This window comes from Aulonocara sp. 'chitande type north' Nkhata Bay, linkage group LG16 (genome assembly GCF_057382095.1).
Source record: "Aulonocara sp. 'chitande type north' Nkhata Bay isolate Kocher_YH1m ecotype deep benthic linkage group LG16, A_spYH_male_GT1.1, whole genome shotgun sequence".
NCBI lineage: Eukaryota > Metazoa > Chordata > Actinopteri > Cichliformes > Cichlidae > Aulonocara > Aulonocara sp. 'chitande type north' Nkhata Bay.
In genome coordinates this window covers 12,335,688-12,358,357 of record NC_141359.1, presented here as the reverse complement: position 1 = coordinate 12,358,357, position 22,670 = coordinate 12,335,688, and the positions used below count along the sequence as shown (strand labels likewise).

The 22,670-nt window shown below is 39.8% G+C and overlaps 4 protein-coding genes across 11 annotated transcripts in view; 2 read left to right on the top strand and 2 right to left on the bottom strand.

Annotated features, from left to right (window-relative positions):
- LOC147311107 (trace amine-associated receptor 13c-like) overlaps positions 1-18,699 on the bottom strand; it is a 61,777-nt gene extending 43,078 nt beyond the window's left edge. Inside the window, exon 1 of the mRNA XM_086266036.1 lies at positions 18,568-18,699. The gene's annotated coding sequence lies outside the window, so the exon portion shown is untranslated. The remainder of the gene's footprint in view (positions 1-18,567) is intronic.
- On the top strand, positions 5,541-6,767 carry LOC147311109 (trace amine-associated receptor 13c-like). The gene is made up of 2 exons (XM_086265626.1): positions 5,541-5,611; positions 5,948-6,767. Exons 1-2 carry the CDS (start codon positions 5,541-5,543, stop codon positions 6,765-6,767), a joined length of 891 nt encoding a protein of 296 aa, XP_086121752.1.
- Positions 11,846-13,675, top strand: LOC147311108 (trace amine-associated receptor 13c-like). 6 transcript variants are annotated; one of them, XM_086266133.1, is made up of 2 exons: positions 11,846-11,864; positions 12,834-13,675. In XM_086266133.1, exon 2 carries the CDS (start codon positions 12,920-12,922, stop codon positions 13,673-13,675), a length of 756 nt encoding a protein of 251 aa, XP_086122259.1. In that variant the 5' UTR covers positions 11,846-11,864; positions 12,834-12,919. The 6 variants fall into 6 exon arrangements, with proteins under 6 accessions (XP_086122259.1, XP_086122255.1, XP_086122256.1 ...); XM_086266129.1 differs by lacking the exon at positions 11,846-11,864 and adding an exon at positions 12,469-12,644 and having other exon boundaries at positions 12,862-13,675; XM_086266130.1 differs by lacking the exon at positions 11,846-11,864 and adding an exon at positions 12,472-12,548 and having other exon boundaries at positions 12,862-13,675.
- Positions 18,700-20,817: 2,118 nt separating the features above from the next.
- LOC147311106 (trace amine-associated receptor 13c-like) lies at positions 20,818-22,238 on the bottom strand. 3 transcript variants are annotated; one of them, XM_086266014.1, is made up of 2 exons: positions 22,066-22,238; positions 20,818-21,631 (listed from the first exon to the last, which is right to left on the bottom strand). In XM_086266014.1, the coding sequence occupies exons 1-2, from the start codon at positions 22,236-22,238 to the stop codon at positions 20,818-20,820; spliced, it is 987 nt and encodes a 328-aa protein (XP_086122140.1). The 3 variants fall into 3 exon arrangements, with proteins under 3 accessions (XP_086122140.1, XP_086122141.1, XP_086122142.1); XM_086266015.1 differs by having other exon boundaries at positions 22,012-22,208; XM_086266016.1 differs by having other exon boundaries at positions 22,162-22,208.
- Positions 22,239-22,670: the final 432 nt, after the last annotated feature.

Sequence of the window (22,670 nt, the reverse complement as noted above, 5' to 3'; positions counted from 1 at the left end):
AGTTTATTTTCACATCTGTTTTCTGTGGCAGCATACCGCCTGCGTATTGTGTTCCAGTTATTCCCACGTATCATTAGTCAGATTATGTTCAGCTGTGTACTCACCGGTCTTTCATTATCATCCTCACCAGTCTGTGTATTTAAGCCCTCTGTTTCTATTCGTTCACTGTCGTGTCATTGATGTTACGTTGTCCTTCCCGTGTGTTCCCTCAGTTCAGTCAGCCGTTCAGTTGTCTAGCCAGTCAGTGTCCGTTCACCCTCTGTTCACCCACTCCCTTTAATAAACCTTCACCTACCTGCCAGTCCTGCGTTTGGGTTCCTTCTTCCTCGCCTCCACACAACGCCTGACACGATCGGACATGGTACAGCAGGAAAACAAGAGCAAAGTAAGAGAAAAAAATAAAAACGGGGTTCTCAAATGTGAAGTTCATGTTAACACACAGGTTTTGTTTCTAGGTAGTTCTGTGGATGTAGGCTCTGGGTGGAGCCAGGAGTTCAAAAGATTTGACATGATAATTAAACTGATTTCATTTTTTAACACAGGTTTGCAGGCCCGGAGCAAATATACTCGAGAGGGGAATCGCTGAGGTGTTCTGAGGAATAATATGACCAACCTTTTTCTTTTAATTTCGTAGATGTGGTGAAGCCTTTTCATTCTGTGTGACACATAAAATGTGTTGGCATCTTAACCTGCTGCTCCAGCATGCAACAGCATAGAGGATGGCAATGGGGTGAACAGACTCACAGAAAATCATAAGCATTGTCCGACAAATTAAAACACCCTCTATGAGCAATTATTTGACGACAACGGGAAGGAAAAACTCCCTTAAAGTGGTATTTAAACAAAAAAGTAACAAAAGGCAAGTGAAGAAGAAACCCTCAGTGCATCATGGGAATCCTCCAGCAGCCTAGTCCTATTGCAGTGAGGGTTCAAGGTCACCTGATTCAGCCCTAAGCTTTCAGCTTTATTAAAAAGGTCGCTTTTAAATGTAATAGAGTGTGTCTGTCTCTCCTATATATTTGTTTAATATCCACATTGAAGGACATATCCTGTTTAAAAATGACTCCAAGACTCCTTACAGAATTATTGAAGGCCAAGGTAATCCCAGAGTAAGTATCTGGTTTGCCACTATTTTCCTCAGATTTTCAAGACCGAGTACAATAAATTCAGATTTATCTGAATATAGAAACAGAAAATTAGAGGTAACCACGTCTTTATGTCTTCAAGACATTCCTGTACTTTAACCTGGTGTGCTATCTGATTCATGGCTAGATGATGCTAGGGGTCATCTACATAGAACTGAAAATGTACGCTATGACTTTCAAAGATACTGCCTAAGGCAAGCATACATAAGCAGAATGCATAAAGTAAACAGCGTTCATCCTGGCACAGGACTTTGTGGTACTCTGTAATTAATCCTACCGAGTGAAGAAGACTCCCCATTTACATGAACAAATTGGAGTCTATTTGCCGCGTTCTGATATAATTCATATCACTGAATAGCGATGACTAGAAATAGAGAATCGAGACAGGAGCACAAAATGGACCACTTTGGAGAACCTGTCAATTATGGAAAATATGACAAAGTTGCTAGAGCAGTACGGCAAGCCGGTGACAAAATCTAAGGCAATGTGAGACCAGGGCTGACTTAAAACCGTTAAGGGGCGTAAAAAATGCCAAAACATATTTGCATGCATCACCTTCTAAAGAGAGTCACTAAAAGCATTTTAACAAGGAAATTGTCCTTGCGATCAAAGTGCGCTGTGTGGAGCCAGTGCAGCACATGGGAGTGTGCGGTAGGTGGAGCAAATAGCCTGTGAGGTGGGCCGCAGCTGGATCAGGCTCTTCTGGCTGTGCACAGCGCACCAATGTCTTGATTTCCCAGGTAACAGCGCCCACTACACAGGATGCAAGTAAGATATGCACTGGTTTCGATGATTCAGAGGGTTCTTCACAGTTAATTCATTCAGTCCTCCAAAATCTATACAAGGCCTGAGTTTATCATCCTTTTTGCTCAAAAGAAAGAAACTGGTGGCGAGAGGTATGGACCAAGGTAGATTTAACCTGGCTTCCAGTGACTCCTTACTGTACTTTTCCATAGCTGTTTTTTTTTTTTGGGGGGGGGGGGTCCAATGAGATTGTCGAAGTGGCTTGAAGTGGCCAGTACCAGCTGTGGCTGCCAAGCCTGTAGTGTCTTGTTGCACTAAAAAACTGTTTTGTCATTTGACGTTGTCCTCAAGCTCTCATTATGTCAAGCTTATCTAAGAAGCTAATCTAAGTTTTAGCTAATCTAAGTCTTTTTATCTTGGTTCTAAAATGTAGGTTGTGATTCTTTGTAAAGCTGTTCTGTTTTTGTTTGTATTGTTGTTATTTTATTTTCATTTATTTCCCTTTCCATTCCTGCTGGCACTGGTAGCCAGGCTCTTTGTCATAACTTTATGAACACTGTGTGAAGCAGTTCTTTGTCCACCTCTATATTATACAAATGGTAGACTAAGGACAATAGCCACCTGGCAAAATTGGGATATGCGAAAAGTTGACCCTGAATAGACCTTTTGACCTCTAAATAATCCCCCCGTAGTCCCCCTGTACCGTTAATAACATTGTTTTAGTTTTAGCCTTTATCTAGGCTGAAGTCGTTCAATGTCTTGAGGACTATGCTGCCTGTTCTCAATGGTGGCAAGTTCAGTATTCTATGTGGCAGTGCCACAGCACTCTATCACTCTCCTTCTTGGTAAAATACCCCTACGCCATACACAGCCTGGAGGTGTGTTTGAGGTCACCAAAAGATGCTGTGGTACCCACACTGGTTCAATGTGCCTTCAGTTTTGAATTAATCCCCAACAGTGTATTAGTGTATTTTAATGTTAAGACTAATATCTCATAATTAGCATCATATATTTGTGTTTTGTCTTTTACTGCACACAGTGCATTGTAGAATAGTTTTGAACTCACACGGATACTAACAGAAACAACACTTCCTCACAACTTCCTCACAGGAATGTGGCCTCGATCATAAATCTGCTGTTATAGTATGCACTATAGGGCTTAGGAGTTGACGTCACGCCGCAATGCATTATGGGAGCGCAGCGCCATTTTCGGGGTCTACGAATCAACACAAACACACTGTGTTGGAACGACGACTACAAGAAAGATGCTTAAAAGCAGCTCAAAAGAGAATGAACTGTTTAGAGACCGATTGCGTCCAGAGGCGAAGCAGCGGTACTTGCAGAAAATAGCGTGCATTGGAAATGTGGACCCGTATGAAATACGGCCGTGGAGTAGAAACCCTGAAGACCAACCGCTATTGACGTAGCCTGACCTTGTCTGTGGAGTCAGCGCGTACAAGTCGTCATTCAAACAAAGGTAAGTCAGCTCGAGTACTGCGAGTGAAATGCTTTTGATTTCCCTGCAAACATTCACATTAGTGCAGCATAAATTCATTCATGAGGGGAAATTACAGTGAGAACATGTGAAGGCTGTTAGAGGGATAACATAGTGAGATCTTATGTGTTTACTTTATATTTATATGACCAGCAACATTGTCTGTGCTTCAATAGGGAACATAGTTCTCATCTCAGTTGACCGTTATGTGGCGATTTGTGACCCTCTGCATTACCCCACCAGAATGACTGTGGCGAGAGTCAAATTTAGTGTTTGTCTGCGTTGGTTTTATGCTGTTTTCTACTGCAGTCTCTACATGAAGGATATCCTAGTTGAACCAGGCAGGTATAATTCCTGCTATGGAGAGTGTGTGTTTGTCATTAATGATATTGCAGGGATTTTTGACCTAGTTTTCTCTTTTTTTGCTCCAGTTATTATCATCACAGTTGTTTATATTTGAGTGTTTGTGGTGGCTGTGTCTCAGGCTCGAGCCATGCGGTCTCATGTCACTGAATCAAGCAAACAAATCGGAGCTGAAAGCAGCCAGGACTCTTGGGATTCCTGTAGTTGTGTTTCTCTCCTCTCTTTGAACTCTTGCAGAGACTTCTGCACTATTTTCCAGACATACTGCTTGTTTTCATAAACCTCTGTGCAGTTTTTCCCAGAGTAAATAACAGCCAGAGGTCTCCTCACTTCTCTGTTGTATATGGACTGTTGCGAAACAAAGAGGGGATGCAACACATAGTAAACATTGCCCTTTCCCAGAGACGTGTTGCTGCCATCATATTGAAACTGATCAATGTTCCCCCCACACACTATTAGATACTTAAATGGAGAAACCTCATGAACACAAGCATGCTCCCACGCACAGATTTGCACACAGATACAGACTCACAATATCTTAGTCGACTGCTGTCTCTAAACATGTCATGTATCATTAATACTCTGTCCTGCTCAGTAACATTTAATATTTATTATTTAGTGGTACTTATGCATATGTTGGTTGTTGCTATGGTTTTCCTGCTATGTTGTTTCTTTTTAACAGGCGTTGAAGCAGATGTTCAGTGTGTTTTCAACAATTCTGATTGCTGCACTGCGAGACAGGGCAAGCAAAAAAAGTTCCATGTCCTCTTTTTAAATATTTGGTGTATTTTCTGTTACTTGTTATTTTGGGAATACAAATTGTATTTATGAGGTTTACAAATTATTGCAATTTGTGTTTTCTTTTTAATGTTTTTGGCATTTAGCCACGCAAATAGCCTGGTGTGGAGTCAAATCCAGGCCTTGGCAGTAGATTTTTGTCGTACGGGCTGCCTGCTCAATCAATCAACAATGCCAGCACCCTGCATTCTGTGTTTTTTTTTTCTTTTTTTACATTTTACAGAGAGCCACATTTTTTTCCTTCATATTTTTAAAGGGTGCACATTTTCAAGATTCAATCAAATAGAAGTGCCTGTAATTTAACATTTATTGTTCATGTCTTGTCCCACAAGCGTAATCACAGACAACAGTTGATTCTGTGACTGCTGATTATAACTACGTTGACAGAAAAACTAAAAACTGTATAAAAGTCTGTATTGTCACTGCAGTTACAGAATGACTGAAATCTCAGTGCTAGGAGGTTTTGTATATATGTTATAACATCATCATATGAAACTGTATGATGTCAGTTTTGTTGGAACAACACTAACTTAGGTATCTTGATTATAAATGAAACTAACATAAGCATCAATTACACAGTAAGAACAAATTAATTGTGCCATAAATCAAGGATTGTATTGATTGCCTGTGTGTATTCAGCTTATCTGGATTAGGTGCTGCATAAAATATTGATCTTAACTCTTACATACTGATTGTAAAAGGAGAACAGAGACAATTGGATGGCTGATTTGTAGATGACTGTTTTTAGGCCCAAGTTTGTAGTTTTGGCCATTAAAATGTAAATCTTCTGGTTTTAATTGTGATAGATATGTTTGGATGGGAGACGGAGAAATCAAAAGTGAAAAGTACAAGAGGTTGTGTGCACAAAAAGAGGGAGGATATCATTCTCCAGGGAGCACAACAGTAGATGGGAGGTATGGTAGAAGGAGATAAATTTGTTGTATGACAGAAAATTCTGATTAGACTGCTGCAGGAACCTGATGATGGAGATCCAGATGCATCCAGAGGCAGAGCTCTGTTTTCCAGAGCTACTGAACAGTTCCTGCAGGAAGCCGACACTTCACTGGTCCAAAACGGTGCTCCTGAACGTTGGGCTTTCGTCCATCTCTCTGATCACTGCTGCTCTTAATCTGTTCATCATCATCTCAGTCTCCCACTTCAGGCAGAGATTAACCTCTCAGATGAAACTAAAGTTCAACTTTTAGAAAATCAAGTTTAGTAATTAGTTAGTAAATTAGTTAAGTAATTAATGAATTATGTCAAGATGAATGTCCTGTGTGTACTTCATCATGACTGTATAGGTTTTATTTCCTTAATTACACCATGCCTCTAATAGAACATCTTCATTGAAGATATTTTGACATGATTAATGTGTAATTTATAATTTTCTGTCTCCCTGCAGGCAGCTCCACACTCCCAGTAACATCATCATCCTCTCTCTGGCTGTCTCTGACTTTTTTGTCTGTTTTTTGTTGATGCCGGTAGAAATCTTCAAAAACACGGCCTGCTGGGTATTTGGTGATCTCATGTGTTCACTTTATACTTATCTGAGCTGCATTCTTATCAATGCTTCATTTGAAATGATTATTCTCGTATCAGTTGACCGCTATGTGGCTATTTGTGACCCTCTGCATTACCCCACCAGAATCACTGTGCCGAGAGTCAAACTCAGTGTTTTTCTGTGCTGGCTTTATGCTATTTTGTACAACATCATCTATACAAAGCATGCCCTGATAAACCCAGGCAGGTATGGTTCCTGCTATGGAGAGTGTGTTTTTGTTGTTGATGATATTATTGGAATTGTTGACTTTGTTGTATCTCTTATAGTTCCAGTTACGATCATCGTAGTTCTGTATACGAGAGTGTTTGTGGTGGTTGTGTCTCAGGCTCGTGCCATGCGCTCTCATGTTACAGCTGTCACACTTCAGCGGCCACTGAATCAAGCAAACAAATCTGAGCTGAAAGCAGCCAGGAACCTTGGGATTCTTGTAGTTGTGTTTCTGGCGTGCTACTGTCCATTTTACTGCTACTTTTTTCTTGCAGGCAATGATCCAGCTGCTTCTTCTGCATCTTCTATCCTCATTGTTTATTATTTTAACTCTTGCCTAAACCCATTAATGTATGCACTGTTTTACTCCTGGTTTAGAAATGCTGTTAAACTTATCATCACTCTGCAGATATTAAAGGCTAACAGCAGTGAGATCAACATACTACAGAGATAATGCGGAGTGACTTGACTAACATCTGCTATATAAAGATTTCAAATCCAGTAAATGAATGTGTCCATAGTCTGGAAATATAAAAATGCTGTCTTCTATGTATTGAGATGTGTATGAATTCAGTACGATAAAATTTGTTTAAATGTTAACATTTAAGTTAACTTGAACATGAAGAGCATTCAGCTTAAGCCACTTTCTATTTTATAACCAATAATGACATTGACTTTGGCTGTGTTTCTTAAACACACATTGATTTACAGCTGTGTTGTTTTTCTAGCTCTGATACAATTGTATCATATGCTTAATACCAAAAATTTTTTTTCTCAAAAATCAAAAGTTAGCTAACTATTTCCACACCTGTGAATATGGCTAATATATTAATTAGCATCTCAGTAAATGTTACCTTTTAAATATATCATAACAGTTTTGAGGAAAAAGAAGGCAATCATGCTAAAAATCCATCAATAGAAGAGAAGCAGGTATGTAGGTTGTTTAAGTAGATTGTTTTATCTAGTTAATAAAAATGTTTTTTCTAGCTTTAACTGCTGTTTTTAATGAACTTTCAAGATAATGAAGTTGACAAATATGTAAACTTCCTTGAGAAAAAGTAAAGAATTTCCATGAAGGAACTGTTACTAAAATATAGTTAAAAGTAGAAACTGATAGCACACCATTAAACATGCCCTGCAAAGTTTGCCTCCCCTAATTTAGCTGAGCTGAGCTAACGTGGCTAACTAGCCTTACAGTTATGCTGTTTTTTGATGCATTAGCATTGCAGTCTTCTTTCAAACCTCGCTTTTAAACTTAGTATTCTGTAAACCTCAGGTGGGTTACGTTTGCATCTGGCAATAAATATCTATATGTACATAATTTTTCTGTTGTAAGGATAGTTGAGACTTGCTAGAGTCTTAAGCTACTTTCATTTTCATTAATGCTTTATAATGGTACGACACTCCATTTACATGAGGTCAAACAAAATACTTAACAACTAGTAAGTGCCTGAATTAACTATGAATTACAATATGAAATAAGTATTAATAAAACCTCCATTAACACACTCAAACAATGCACTTATATCTTAATCATTATATATATATAAATGTGCTTCTAAATACTTGAATCACTTATTTAGACTTTGTACATTTTACCATGAACAAGTTATATATGAGCAACACTTTATAAATGATCAGAGGTGGAGGAAGATCTCAGCCTGGGCGTCTATTGTCTTGTGTAGTCTGGAAGATGAGTGGATGGCAGGGTGGGTGGAGTTTTCTCTGTGGTGGGGTCGTGTGGGCTAAGTCCTGGGCTCTGTGGGGCCAGGCAGCGCCGCCGAACTGTGCCCCGGTCCGGATGGGCCTGGGCCCCCTTTCCCTGGCGGGTTGCAGAGTATGGAGATGCCTACTGGGGTCAGCAGGGGAGCTGGCCCCAGGGAGGGGTCACTTGCCCCTCCCTTCCTTCCTTTCACCCCTGCGTCATTGCCCACCTCTCAATTTTAAATACACGTAGACACTGAGGGCTATCAGGACAGGCTATGCGCTTACCTGCTGCTCTCTGGTCAGGTAGCTCCATGTCCTCCTGGGTTTTAAATGCACCTTAGAACACACATGCATCAACACTACATATGAGCGGGCAGAAGAAGCTTTGGAGTCTTTACACACCCCCGTTCTCTGCAGCCTGTCGGAGTGGGGGGGCTAGGAGGAGGAGATGGCCGCCCGATCAGGGTCTGGAATGTGGGGCCTCCCTGCTGCTGCCGAGTCAGGGCAGTCTGCTTCTCTCCACCCCAGGGAAAAGGGTAACACTACCTGGCTTGGGTGCAGTTTCCCCCCCTCCGAGGGCGCAGCTGGCTGCCGGCGGAGCTCACAGGCAGCCCCCCCTCCTGGCTTCTGCTCCGCAGCTACTGAGTGATCCCTCATCTGGGACTCTCCTCAGCTCTTTCTGGGACAGTCGCGCGGCTGCCCCTCTGTTGGTCTTCCTTGGTTTCTTGTGTTCTGAGGGCCTCTGGATGTCTGGAGATTTGATCTCCTCCATACCTGCTTCATGCCCTGGAGGACGGGGCAGTGGCTCCCCACACCCTCTAACAGATCATTACATGTAGGAACCTTTTAAATACAAGCGTGCTCATGCTCACAGGTGTACACACGGGTGCTCACACACACAAACTACACCCTTTTTGGCTCCTACCTCAAAGCACACTGTGCGCTGTTGTTTTTCCCTTTATCCCCGTCCCTCTTCCCCGCTGTTTTTCTTTCCCTCTTTCTTTCTCCCCTTTCTTTTCCCCAGTCAAGTCTGTCCCGTATTTAACAAGTGAAAATAAAATAAACAATAAAAGGTGAATCAAATTGACCATTACGGCAAGGCTGGGATGGTCAATTTGGTAAAGTAAATCCGTTGGGCATCTTTCTTTGCCTTTAGACAATAATTCTGATGGCAGAAGAGCCAAACGGGACAGGCAAAAAAAAAAAAGGGTTCATTAATAGGAAGGGATGTAGAAGTGAAACCATGGGTGTGGTCTGTACAACAGTTGGTCCAGTTTCAATTTCTTTAACACTATGACTTTGTGTTAAATGATTATGCCTCTTCCTGTTAACCATCATTTGACACATTGTTGTTATTGTGACCAGAAGATCTCTTTTTTTTTATCCATGTCCACTTTCTTTGAACCCAAAGCCTTTCTTACTCCCTCTTCCCATGCTGCACGTGCCTTATCATAATTCTCTTTTGCTTTTTGATGCAGGGCTTGTATTGTATCATTAGTTGGGAGTGGTGCTCCTGGATGTGTAGTGAGAAATCCTTTTTCCCACGCCATCCAGACATCATCGAAGCATTTTTACGATTTTGCCCTTTTTTTCTTCTCCGTTTCTCTTTCCAACATTTGGCATTTACAAAGTCCTTGAGGTGTCTCATATTGCTGGGAGCTGCTAGTTCTTCTTCATTGAATGTTGCAGGGGTGGTAGTAGCCATTGTAATTTTTCTTTTATATTTCACTCTTCCTATATAATTATACCTTAATTATTTTGTTGCTCGTGTATTCATTTACTGTTTTTAATTTGTTATTACTTATTTCAACATCATCTGTTATTTTATTATTCTTCCAATTATTTTCAATTTCTTTCTTTCGTTGCTTAATCTTTTTTTGAATTGCCAGTATTTCTTTATGCTTTATCACTACTCTTTGTTGATCAATCAATTAATTTTTTTTATCCTGTCCTCAATTTTTTTCCTTAAGTTCTTACTCAATGAATTTATTTATTGTACTTGTTTTATTTATTAACAGTAAATGGACTAATTCTATACTACTTTGATACTACTTTTTCACTTTTATTCAGCCCTCCCTCTCTACAGGTTTTACACCTTTTAAACAAAACAAGTACCAAACCAAAAACAGACAAATACATACCACAACAACTACACGTAAAATAATCACATCGTGACGCCTCTGCCTTTCTAAATGGAGGGACATTAACTGCGCGTGTATGTAAGCGTGTAAAACCTGCAGATAGTCAGATTAACATTTTGTCTCTATCTGCCATTCTGCAATTTATTCCATATAAACAATAACGTGGCGCACAGCGTGACGTGAAAAAAGGCACATACCTTTGACATTGCGTGACGAACTCTGTATTTCTCGTCCACACTAAACGCAAAAAAGGAGTTTTAAAAAAATCTCAGTTTTCGGTGATTCGAAACGCCGTTTACGTGTGGACGAAACAGCTGCGTTTTCACAAATACCCGTGTAGGTGTGGACGTAGCGTAAAAGAGTTAGTAGTTTATTTCATTGCTACCTGTAATTTATTGCAGATTACTTGTATTTGCTTAATTGTTTACTAAATGTTTGAGGTGTGAAATAAACTGCAATGGAGCAAAATATGGGTGTTTGTGGTTGGAGGATGTGTGCGTGTGCACGCGGGTGCGCGAACATTTTTCTTGTAAAACAAAGGGGGGCGCAGCCAAAAAAGTTTGGGAACCACTGCCATAGACCAAAAACAGTGACAAACAAATACATACATTTACACCCCTATGCTCAAAACCATATTCGGCTTGCTCCTTACTTATTGAAAAAATCTGTGTATATGCCCCGTTTTTTCCCAAGTTCAGACACGGGTTGATTCTCAAAGAAAATAAATAGCAACATTAATTTGACATAGCATAGACCTTGTTAGCTGATTGGAGTAAAACCTTAAATTGGAGGAACAGGTCCAACTTGCCTACACCAAGTCTACTTCCTGTGTGCAGAGATGTGTGGAGTCTGTAAAAGTCCTTAAAGGTTTCAAGTAAAATGTCCAAAAGTCTAGGGGAATGTGTGTGTGTGTGTGTGTGTGTGTGTGTGTGTGTGTGTGTGTGTGTGTGTGTGTGTGTGTTTGAAAGGGGACAGCAAGTTCAAAATGGCGTGAGATTTCTGTTGCAGCTGGCCTACCACACTCTGTTTTGGAGCACGGGAAAAAATCAACTGGTCCATCAACAGGATTGGCTCATCATCAATATCAGATCCAATCTAACGCATTTAACAAAAAACCTGACCTGTCAACGACAGTGTCATAGGACATACTGAGTTTGTAAAAATTAACACTTCACAATTTGTTAGCAAATAAAAAATTACTGCTTGTAACATTAACCATGCTTACAATTGAAAATAAAATACCAAAATATGTAACACTCTTTTTAAATGCTTCTTCAGTCTTCTCTCAATAATTTAAATATTTACAATTTCAATCACATTCTGAATAAAAAATACCACTGCAGGACATTGCCTCAAGTTTTCTTTTAAGCAAAATAAAGTATAGCTTTCTACAAAACATTGTAAACTATTTCTTCAGTAAATGTTAGAAATATTTTACTCACAGTGAACTCATAAAAAGTGAAAATAAATAATGAACAGGTAAAATAATTTGCTCACCGATCTCACAAGAGGACATTTTAGAAATGACACTCTCTCTAAGCCCTGATTTTCTACGACCAAAAATGCAGAGAGAATCAGAACTAGTTAATAGTAATTACATTTGAACACACTGTTTTAGCAGTATACATGCATAAAATAATTTTTAGTATCTGCAGTGAGTGCTAACTCTTCTTTCTGTATCATTTTTGTAAGTTTTACTGTGAATCTCGGTGTCCTTATTTTGTGCTAGTGTGCTCAGAGCTCATGTGGCAGCCACCAGAAAAGAGGAAGGTCTGTGCTCTCTCAGATGGAGATGGCAATTGGGACAATGCACCAACTACTAGAGATATTAGAGGAATATTAGAGATTGGATATTAGGGATGAGGTCCACAGACTAACCCTGATAGGTCCCCTTCTTCACTTTGATTGCTCCCTTCAGCCAGTTTACTAATAGTTTATTGTAAGAACAAATTATGTTCACCAAGTGAAAGTTGCATTTGAGAATACAATAGGTGAAGTGAAATTGGAGTGGAGCAGGAACTCCACAGGTGAAGCAAATGCAAAGAAATCAAAATTGCCCACATGAGAGAAAGACAGAAATAACAGGAGAGAGGACTGGGAGAGAGAAAAAGAGGCACAGCAGAGCAAAGGAAAGAGAGGTTGAACAAAATAAATTAGGTGTATGACAGTCCAAGAGGTTGTGCAGAGAGAAATAGGAGCGAATTCTACAGAGCATGAATGAGAGGAGGAGACAGATCAGACGCAGAGATAAATCTGCTGTATAATAATGAGATCAGGTCAGAGAGCTGCAGAGGTTGTAGTTGTCTGATGATGGAGATACAGAAAGGAGCTGAGCTCTGTTTTCCACAACTCCTCAACAGCTCCTGCAGGAAGCCGACGCTTCGCTGGTCCAAAGCTGTGCTCCTGAACATTGTCCTGTCCTGCATCTCTCTGCTCACTGCTGCTCTAAACCTTCTCGTGATCATCTCAGTCTCCTACTTCAGGCACATATAATGTTTCTAAAACTTAAACTGTATCTTCATTTAAAAAGTTTAACACCATGATTTATTATCTAAATTGAAATTAATTTGGCACATTCTTGGTCAATTTAAACCACAATATTTAATTTTTATACACCTTAATGTCTTTGTCTTACAGTCTTAATAATGGACCTTTTTACATTTTAAAATTACTAATATATTCTTTTTTGTTCTATTTCAGGAAGCTTCACACACCCAGCAACATCCTCCTGCTCTCTCTTGCTGTCTCAGACTTTCTCATGGGTCTCTTGCTGATGCCAGCAGAAATCCTTAGAAGCATGACGTGCTGGGTACTTGGTGATCTTATGTGTTCTGTTTATTTTTTTCTGACTGTAAACATTACCTGTGCTTCAATAGGGAACATAGTTCTTATATCAATTGACCGTTATGTGGCTATTTGTGACCCTCTGCATTACTCCACGAGAATTACTGTGGCAAGAGTCAAACTCAGTGTTTGTCTGTGTTGGTTTTATTCAACTTTCTACTGCAGTCTTTATACGCAAGAAATGCTGATTGAACCAGGCAGGTATAATTCCTGTTATGGTGAGTGTGTGCTTGTCATCAGTGATTTTGCTGGAATGGTTGACCTTATTTTATTTTTTATTCTTCCAGTTTCTGTCATCATAGTTCTGTATATGAGAGTATTTGTGGTGGCTGTGTCTCAGGCTCGTGCCATGCGCTCTCATGTTACGGCTGTCACACTTCAGCGTTCATTGAATCAAACAAACAAATCTGAGCTGAAAGCAGCCAGGACTCTGGGGGTTCTTGTAGTTGTGTTTCTGTCATGCTACTGTCCATTTTATTGCTACTCTCTCACTGATAAAAATGCTGTCAATGATCCAGCTACATCTTTTGTGATCTTTATCTTTTATTTTAACTCTTGTATAAACCCTTTGATCTATGCCCTGTTTTACCCCTGGTTTAGAAATGCTGTTAAACTTATTATCACATTGCAGATATTCAAGCATAACTCCTGTGAGGCCAACATACTATAAAAAGACTATGAACCCTGCTCCAGTAAACTGCTTTAAATCAGGAAATGGGCCCATGTGGTAATCTACTGCATTAATTACAGAGGGGAAAAAAAGCATTTTTGACCACTTCAATTCCACGAACACTAGCATTCAAATTACTTATGCCAGTAATCATCCACAACTATTTTCAGTTGCAGATGATAAAGGACTCAGAAACTTTATTCATGCAAGCCCATATGACAGAGAATGTGCATCTTTTTGCTTTGCATATTTTAATTTATATTTTATTGTGTTGTGGTTTGCAGTGTTTTGTGTTGTTTTAAATTTGTTTAAAAGGAAAAAGCTGAAATTTAAATAGTTAGGAGTTGAAATGCAAATAGTTGGTTTTTGTATTTTATAATTTATTTATTACATTTTACATGATGTGAATAAATAAAAGTATCACCTAAGCGAAAATATAACAAAGTGCGCCATACAGTCAAATGCCACAACGAGCAATCCCTTTCACGTCCCCATAGCATAGCTACCCGGAAGCCATTATGTCCTAAACTGCACCTAGCTGCTACTGTGGGGATACTTCCAGGCCTAACCTGGGCTTACCATAGAACCAAGTTCGCCAGAGCTCATATTATATTTTTACATGTTGTGGAGCCATTTTTGGGAGCATTTCAAGTTGATATACATCAGTACAACCATTATAGCCCAAATTTTAATAATATGTCTGCATTAAGTGCATAGTACTTACATAAATTGCAACAAAGTGCAATAAACTACAAAAAGAATTAAAATTGTTTTTTTTTTAACATATATTTCTAGTTAGAGAAATTTAAGAGGCTTATCCCTCAAAACTGTAAATACAAAAAAGTTGCACAAAATAGTTTCCCACCACAGGAAATTTATTTTAAGTGTCTTCATATTATTATTTCTGAAATACACCAATTTTTATATACTGCAGCAAAAACGAAAATAAATATTATAATGCAAATTTGCAAAAAAAAACAGCATATGCATCAAAATAAACTATTTTCAGCAGTGCAATATGAGTCCTAAGCATCCCAGAAAATTCTTTATTTATCACATGCATAGTCATACGAGCACAACACACAGTGAAATGTTTCTTGAATGCTCCTTTGACTGTGCAAAAAACAACATTATATGCAAATGGTGTTAGAGGAATGGCTGTAACCCATATCCCTTATAATATAAGAGTAAATGGAACAACCAAGGTTAAAAAATAGTCCCAGTAATGCAGCGTATGAGAATCACACATTCTCTCTAGCAGGGATTACATCTGCCTAGTTGAATTGGATTATCTGTTGCAAACACACTGCTATAGAAAACAGAACAAGGCTAAGAATTGCTGACAAAATTGACCAATATTAGCACATGCATGAAGACAGACATGTCTGTCTGTCTTCCGAACTTGTCCCTTTGGGTCCCATTTGGAAACACTGTGGACAGACCACTCAAAGTGCAGGGCCTATTGCCCATTGGTACATTATTGCTACCTAGTGGTATTAGGTGTAGTCTAGAAATTTTGAAAGAAAAAAAAAAAAAGCTACTCTTAACTACATTACCCACATTAACCATTCATTATAGAGTTGATTCGGCAGATTTTTACACTAGACACCCTTCATGACATAACCCTCAAAGGATTTACGTTTTCTCTCAAGCTTGAACCAGGGATTGTTTGCTTGACAGTTAAACATATAAATCACTACACTATGGATCAAATTGCCTTCAAAAGGGATAAAAAAAAGTTTAGTATGACTTGGAATGTAGCTCGATATCTTTCACTTCGTGAACAGTTTTGCATCAATCCATCCATCTTCTTCCACTTATCGGTGGCTGGCAGGGGCAGCAGCCTAAAGAGAGAACCCCAGACCTCCCTCTCACCAACCAACTCCTCCAGCTTGTCCAGGAGAGAGCATCCCAGTGAAACACTAGGACCATCTCTGAATTGTGGCCACCGCCCTTACATCTTATACACAGAGACAGAGACAAAGAACATTCCACAAACTCTTACATGTTGGCCCCTCTTGGGGAGGGGGGGGGGGGGGGCTATACCTTCTCCCTTGCAGAGAGAATTATTACCTCGTTTTCTGCTTGGCCGTCACCTAAGGCCTTACATCCCTGATGTGATTAACACAACAGAAAAGAAACCTGCTTCCACAAACACCTAACACAGAATGTGCCTGGGATGCATCATTATCAGATGCTTGAACCACCTCAACTGGCTCCTTTCGATGTGGAGAAGTAGCAGCTCTACTCTCAGCCCCTCCTGGATGGCTGAACTCCTCACCCTATCTCTAAGGGAGAAAGAAACCAGCCATCCTTCAGAGAAAGCTTATTTCCGCTGCTTGTATCCATGATCTCATTCTTTTGGTCACTACCTAAACTTTGTGACCATAGGTTAGGGTGGGGACAGAGATCGACCGGTAAATCAAGAGATTCACTTTTATGTTTAACTGTCTCTTCACCCTTCAGACTGGTACAGCGTCTGCGTCATTGTAACCACAGCACGAATCCGTCTGACACTTTTTGTGCAAAATATAGCTTCAGTTTCATGATCTTAGTTGTTTGTTTGTAATAAGTGGTTATTTTGGGTTCTGTTGCCTTCCTATCAGCTTGAAGTAGTCTAGCCATTCTCCTCTGACATCAACAAAGGATTTCAACCCAGAAAACTACAGCACACTGAATAATTTTCTCATTTCAGACCACTCCATAAACTCTGGAGATGTTTGTGCAGAAAAATCTCAGTACATCAGTATGTCTCTGAAATACTCAGATCCGCTGGTTTGACATCAACAATTATGCCACATTTACTCATCTTTTTTTCATTTTTTGATCCTCGGTTTGACCTCCAGCAGGCACCACCTTGATTATATCGACATGCCTAAATGCTTTGACTATCTCTACTTTTAAAATTAGGCTTAAAACTTTCCTTTTTGCATATAGTTAGGGCTGGATCAGGTGACCCTGAATCCTCCCTTAGTTACCCTGCAATAGTTATACAGGGAGTGCAGAATTATTAGGCAAATGAGTATTTTGTCCACATCATCCTCTTCATGCATGTTGTCTTACTCCAAGCTGTATAGGCTCGAAAGCCTACTACCAATTAAGCATATTAGGTGATGTGCATCTCTGTAATGAGAAGGGGTGTGGTCTAATGACATCAACACCCTATATCAGGTGTGCATAATTATTAGGCAACGTCCTTTCCTTTGGCAAAATGGGTCAAAAGAAGGACTTGGCAGGCTCAGAAAAGTCAAAAATAGTGAGATATCTTGCAGAGGGATGCAGCAGTCTCAAAATTGCAAAGCTTCTGAAGCGTGATCATCGAACAATCAAGCGTTTCATTCAAAATAGTCAACAGGGTCGCAAGAAGCGTGTGGAAAAACCAAGGCGCAAAATAACTGCCCATGAACTGAGAAAAGTCAAGCGTGCAGCTGCCAAGATGCCACTTGCCACCAGTTTGGCCATATTTCAGAGCTGCAACATCACTGGAGTGCCCAAAAGCACAAGGTGTGCAATACTCAGAGACATGGCCAAGGTAAGAAAGGCTGAAAGATGACCACCACTGAACAAGACACACAAGCTGAAATGTCAAGACTGGGTCAAGAAATATCTCAAGACTGATTTTTCTAAGGTTTTATGGACTGATGAAATGAGAGTGAGTCTTGATGGGCCCGTGGCTGGATTGGTAAAGGGCAGAGAGCTCCAGTCCGACTCAGACGCCAGCAAGGTGGAGGTGGAGTACTGGTTTGGGCTGGTATCATCAAAGATGAGCTTGTGGGGCCTTTTCGGGTTGAGGATGGAGTCAAGCTCAACTCCCAGTCCTACTGCCAGTTTCTGGAAGACACCTTCTTCAAGCAGTGGTACAGGAAGAAGTCTGCATCCTTCAAGAAAAACATGATTTTCATGCAGGACAATGCTCCATCACACGCGTCCAAGTACTCCACAGCGTGGCTGGCAAGAAAGGGTATAAAAGAAGAAAAACTAATGACATGGCCACCTCATTCACCTGATCTGAACCCCATTGAGAACCTGTGGTCCATCATCAAATGTTAGATTTACAAGGAGGGAAAACAGTACACCTCTCTGAACAGTGTCTGGGAGGCTGTGGTTGCTGCTGCACGCAATGTTGATGGTGAACAGATCAAAACACTGACAGAATCCATGGATGGCAGGCTTTTGAGTGCACTGTAATCCCTAACAGTTGTTCTAGCTCATAACTAATAAGCTCATAACACTCAAATGTCGTTTTGTAGTTGAGCAAACTATAAAGTATTGAGCTCTGTTGGCTTTTATGCAGCTTTAATTCAACAGGGCTCAATATTTTTTAGCTAATTTTTTTGGAACGCTCAAAAAGTTTAAGAAGCATATATTAGTGACGTTCTGGTGGGTGGAGTCTTGTCGCTCCTTCAGGAAAGCTGAGTCAGCCATCTTGAATTTACCTTGATGTGGGGAAGATTTGGCCAGCGTCATTAATTAATTATTTTTTTAATTAAGTTGAAAAATATTGAACATTTTGAGTTTATTACTCCCTAATTATAAGTTGAGGAATATCAACATTTATGAGTTAACATTGAGGTAATTTAAGGCAACTGCAACTATAATTTTTAGTTAAACTTAAAACTTTTAAAAACATCACTAAAAAATTGTGTAATCTGTTACACAACAATTTTTGAGTTCTGTGAACTTATTAGGTGTTACAGTGTGTCCTTGCAAAGAAAGGTGGCTATATTGGTCGCTGATTTGTTTTTGTTTTGTTTTTGAATGTCAGAAATGTATATTTGTGAATGTGGAGATGTTATATTGGTTTCACTGGTAAAAATAAATAATTGAAATGGGTATATATTTGTTTTTTGTTAAGTTGCCTAATAATTATGCACAGTAATAGTCACCTGCACACACAGATATCCCCCTAAAATAGCTAAAACTAAAAACAAACTAAAAACTACTTCCAAAAACATTCAGCTTTGATATTAATGAGTTTTTTGGGTTCATTGAGAACATGGTTGTTGTTCAATAATAAAATTATTTCTCAAAAATACAACTTGCCTAATAATTCTGCACTCCCTGTAGGCTGCTGGGGGATTACCATGATGAGTTTTTCCTTTCCAGTCACCTTTCTCACTCACTATGTGTTAATAGACCTCTCTGTATTGAATTGTACCTGCTATTAATCTTGGGCTCTGTTCCACAGCATGTCTTTTATTCTGTTTTCCTTCTCTCACCCCAAGCGGTCGCAGCAGATGACTGCTCCTCCCTGAGCCTGGTTCTGCTGGAGGTTTCTTCCTGTTAAAAGGGAGTTTTTCCTTCCCACTGTCGCCCAAGTGCTTGCTCATAGGGGGCCATATGATTGTTGGGTTTTTCTCAGTATCTATTATTGTAGGATCTACTGTACAATATGAAGCGCCTATGTTGTGATTTGGCGCTATATAAATAAAATCCAATTAAATTGAATTGGTGCTGATGAGAAAGGCTAATTAGAAATATGGATTATTGTGGCGAGCACTGGAGTAAAGTGTAACTGATAAAGTGGTTGCTGAATGTATGTACAGGGTGGGCCATTTATACGGTACACCGTAATAACATGGGAATGGTTGGTGATATTAAAGTCCTGTTTGTGGCACATTAGTATATGTGAGGGGGCAAACTCCTTAAGATGGGTGGTGACCATGGTGGCCATTTAGAAGTCGGCCATCTTGGATACAACTTTTGTTTTTTCAATAGGAAGAGGGCCATGTGACACATCAAACTTATTGGTAATGTCACAAGAAAAACAACGGTGCGCTTGGTTTCAACGTAAGTTTATTCTTTCATGAGTTATTTACAAGTGTCTCTTTGTTCACAGCCATTGACATGTCGAAGAGGTTAACACATGAGGAGCGGATCGAAATTGTGTTGATATCTGGTGAACGCAGTAACCGGGTCATTGCAGCAGATTTCAATGCAAGACACCCTACGAGACCACCCATCTCCCATGCTACAGTTAGCAAACTGCTTGCTAAGTTTCTATATATATATGACTAGAGATGGGTATCGTTTAGGTTTTATCCGATACCGGTGCCAAATCGGTACTTTTGAAACGGTGCCGGTGCTCAAACGGTGCTCAAACCGGTGCTTAAAGAATGGAGAACACAAAATTGGTCCAAAAACCTCTCATGTTCAGCTGTTTTTTGTAAAAATATAACAATGTTAGCTTTTTCTGCAGCTATGGGGCATATATGGTATCACTCTTGGCTGGAAGCAGTGCTTAAACAATGGAAAAAACACAAACTTTGTCCTAAACCTCTCATGTTTAACTGTTTTCCACTTTTTCTTTGGTCATTTTAGCCTTTTTAGCCAGGGTGAAGAGAGTATCTGCCATCAAACAAGAAGACAGCCGCATGTACCTATGATGATGTTTGCTAGTTCACCTTACATGCATTAATGTAATAACGTGGTTAGCCTACTCAACGTAAATTACACTCGAACAACATTAAGCGATTCACGCAGAGAAGAACGGCTGCTGCTGCCATCATCATCCGTCATCATTTCTGCTACACTGGCAGGGCTAGGGGCCAGGACTCTCCTCTTCGTGTTTTTGGGGGATGTTGCATAACAGGCAACCCACCCGCAGTAGATGTGCTCGGTGTGAGGTCTCGCAGCAAGCTATCAAATACGGCGCATTTCTCGGCTTTTAAAAAAAACGCTATGCGTCGCCAGGTGTTTCATCGGATTTCAGGTGTTACCTCCTTTGACAGTATCACAGTATCAGCTTAAAGCACTTGTTGCAGGCTGCTGAGTTTGCATATTTTGCTATGAAGTACAGCCAGACTTTTAACCGCTTCGCCTTGGACATTTTTAATCTGTAGCTCTGCTCTAAAAGAACGTACGTACCTGGCCCCGCCTACTATCCTCGGAAACGTAAAATGATTGGCTAGAATCTAAAGTGTATCACAGCTCAGGAAAAAAAAGCACCGAAATAAAGCACCGAAATGTGCGCTGCTTTTCGGTCTGGTTACTACCGTTTATGTCAGAACCGGTGCCATCATGGCACCGGACACCGGTACCCATCCCTATATATGACTGACATAAAATGGTGCTTACAAACCAAAAAAATCTAACAGCTGAAAATAATGACAAAAATTAGTTGGAGAAGAGTTCAGAGTCTTTTATAGTATGTTGGCCTCACAGGAGTTATGCTTGAAGACCTGCAGAGTGACAATAAGTTTAACAGCATTTCTAAACCAGGGGTAAAACAAGGCATAGATCAAAGGGTTTAGACAAGAGTTAATGTAAAAAATAATGATAACAGTAGATGCAGATGGATCATTGACCACATTTTCTTCAGCAAGATAATAGCAGTAAAATGGAGAGTAACATAATAGAAACACAACTACAAGAACCCCCAGAGTCCTGGCTGCTTTCAGCTCAGATTTCTTTGCTTGATTGCTTGAATGCTGAAGTGTGACAGATGTAACATGAGAGCGCATGGCACGAGCTTGAGACACAGCCGCCACAAATACTCTCATATAAAGAACTATGATGACAGAAAGTGGAACAATAAAAGCTAAAAAAAGGTCAATAATCCCTGCAATATCACTGCTGACAAACATACACTCTCCGTAGCAGGAATTATACCTGCCCGGTTCAATCAGGATATTCTTTATATAAAGACTCCAGTAGAAAATAGCATAAAACCAACATAAGCACACACTGAGTTTGGTTCGTTTCACAGTAATTCTGGTGCGGTAATGCAAGGGGTCACAAATAGCCACATAACGGTCAACTGATATTAGAACTATGTTCCCTATTGAAGCACAGATAATGTTGCCCATCAGATACCAATAAACAGAACACATAAGATCACCAAGTACCCAGCAGGTCGTGCTTCTTAATATTTCTGCTGGCATCAACAGAAGACCCACAAGAAAGTCTGAGACAGCCAGAGAGAGGAGGACGATGTTACTTGGTGTGTGAAGTTTCCTACAAAGAGAAAAAAAAAAGTAATTCATCATTTCAAAAGGTCTTCAGTAAAAATTCCATCAGTGAAAAAGTCCTATTAATAAGGCATGATTCAATCGAGGCAAATAAAATATTTCAGTTGTGATTAAAATACACCAAGAACATGCAAAATTGATTCCACTCATCACTAAGCAATTTCAGTTTGAAGTGTCTGAAGTGTAAGATTAGGATGAAAATAAGACTGCTGACAGCTGCACTGAAAATGTTTTGTCAATCATGTTAAAACCATCTTAGTGAAAATGTTTCATTATTAAGACATGAAGAAGCCTATTCAACTTAACAGTGATAACTGAGACAAAGATATTTATTTATCTAACAAAACGAAAGTAAAAATTATAAACAGAGATATTTATCAGTTGCATTTCATTATTGTCAATAAAAAAAATCATCTGTGCCTGAAGTGGGAGACTGAAATGATGACGAGAAGGTTTAGAGCAGCAGTGAGCAGAGAGATACAGGAGAACACAATGTTCAGCAGCACGGCTTTCGACCAATGAAGTGTCGGCTTTCTGCAGGAGCTGTTGAGAAATTGTGGAAAACAAAGCGCGGGCACTTTCTGTATCTCCATTAGGCATGTCCAGCTCCTGCTGCTCTGTGATCAGAGCCGTAGGGTGGATTTATCAACCCCCACTCCAATCCCCTCGTCTTCACTCACGTACACACACGCGCACACAAACACACTGTCCCTCCTATTTCTTTGCGCACAATCGGCACTTCCACTTTGTCAGACTCACTATGTCACGCAAAGCGTATTAATGTCTTCTTTATTTGAACTATTAAAACCAGTCCTACAGCTTGTCACTACAGAAGTTGTCATGGTTTAATATCTTCTTAATACACAAGGGTCACAATTATTAATCAGCTTCAAACCATATTCTTTTTTAATAATACTAATCGGAGGTAATTCTCTTTTTTTTTTTTAAGTGTATTTACCACAGATGCTGATGGTACAGGGCTAGAACAGCAACTTTGTTAACCAACTATTTCTTCATATCCATTT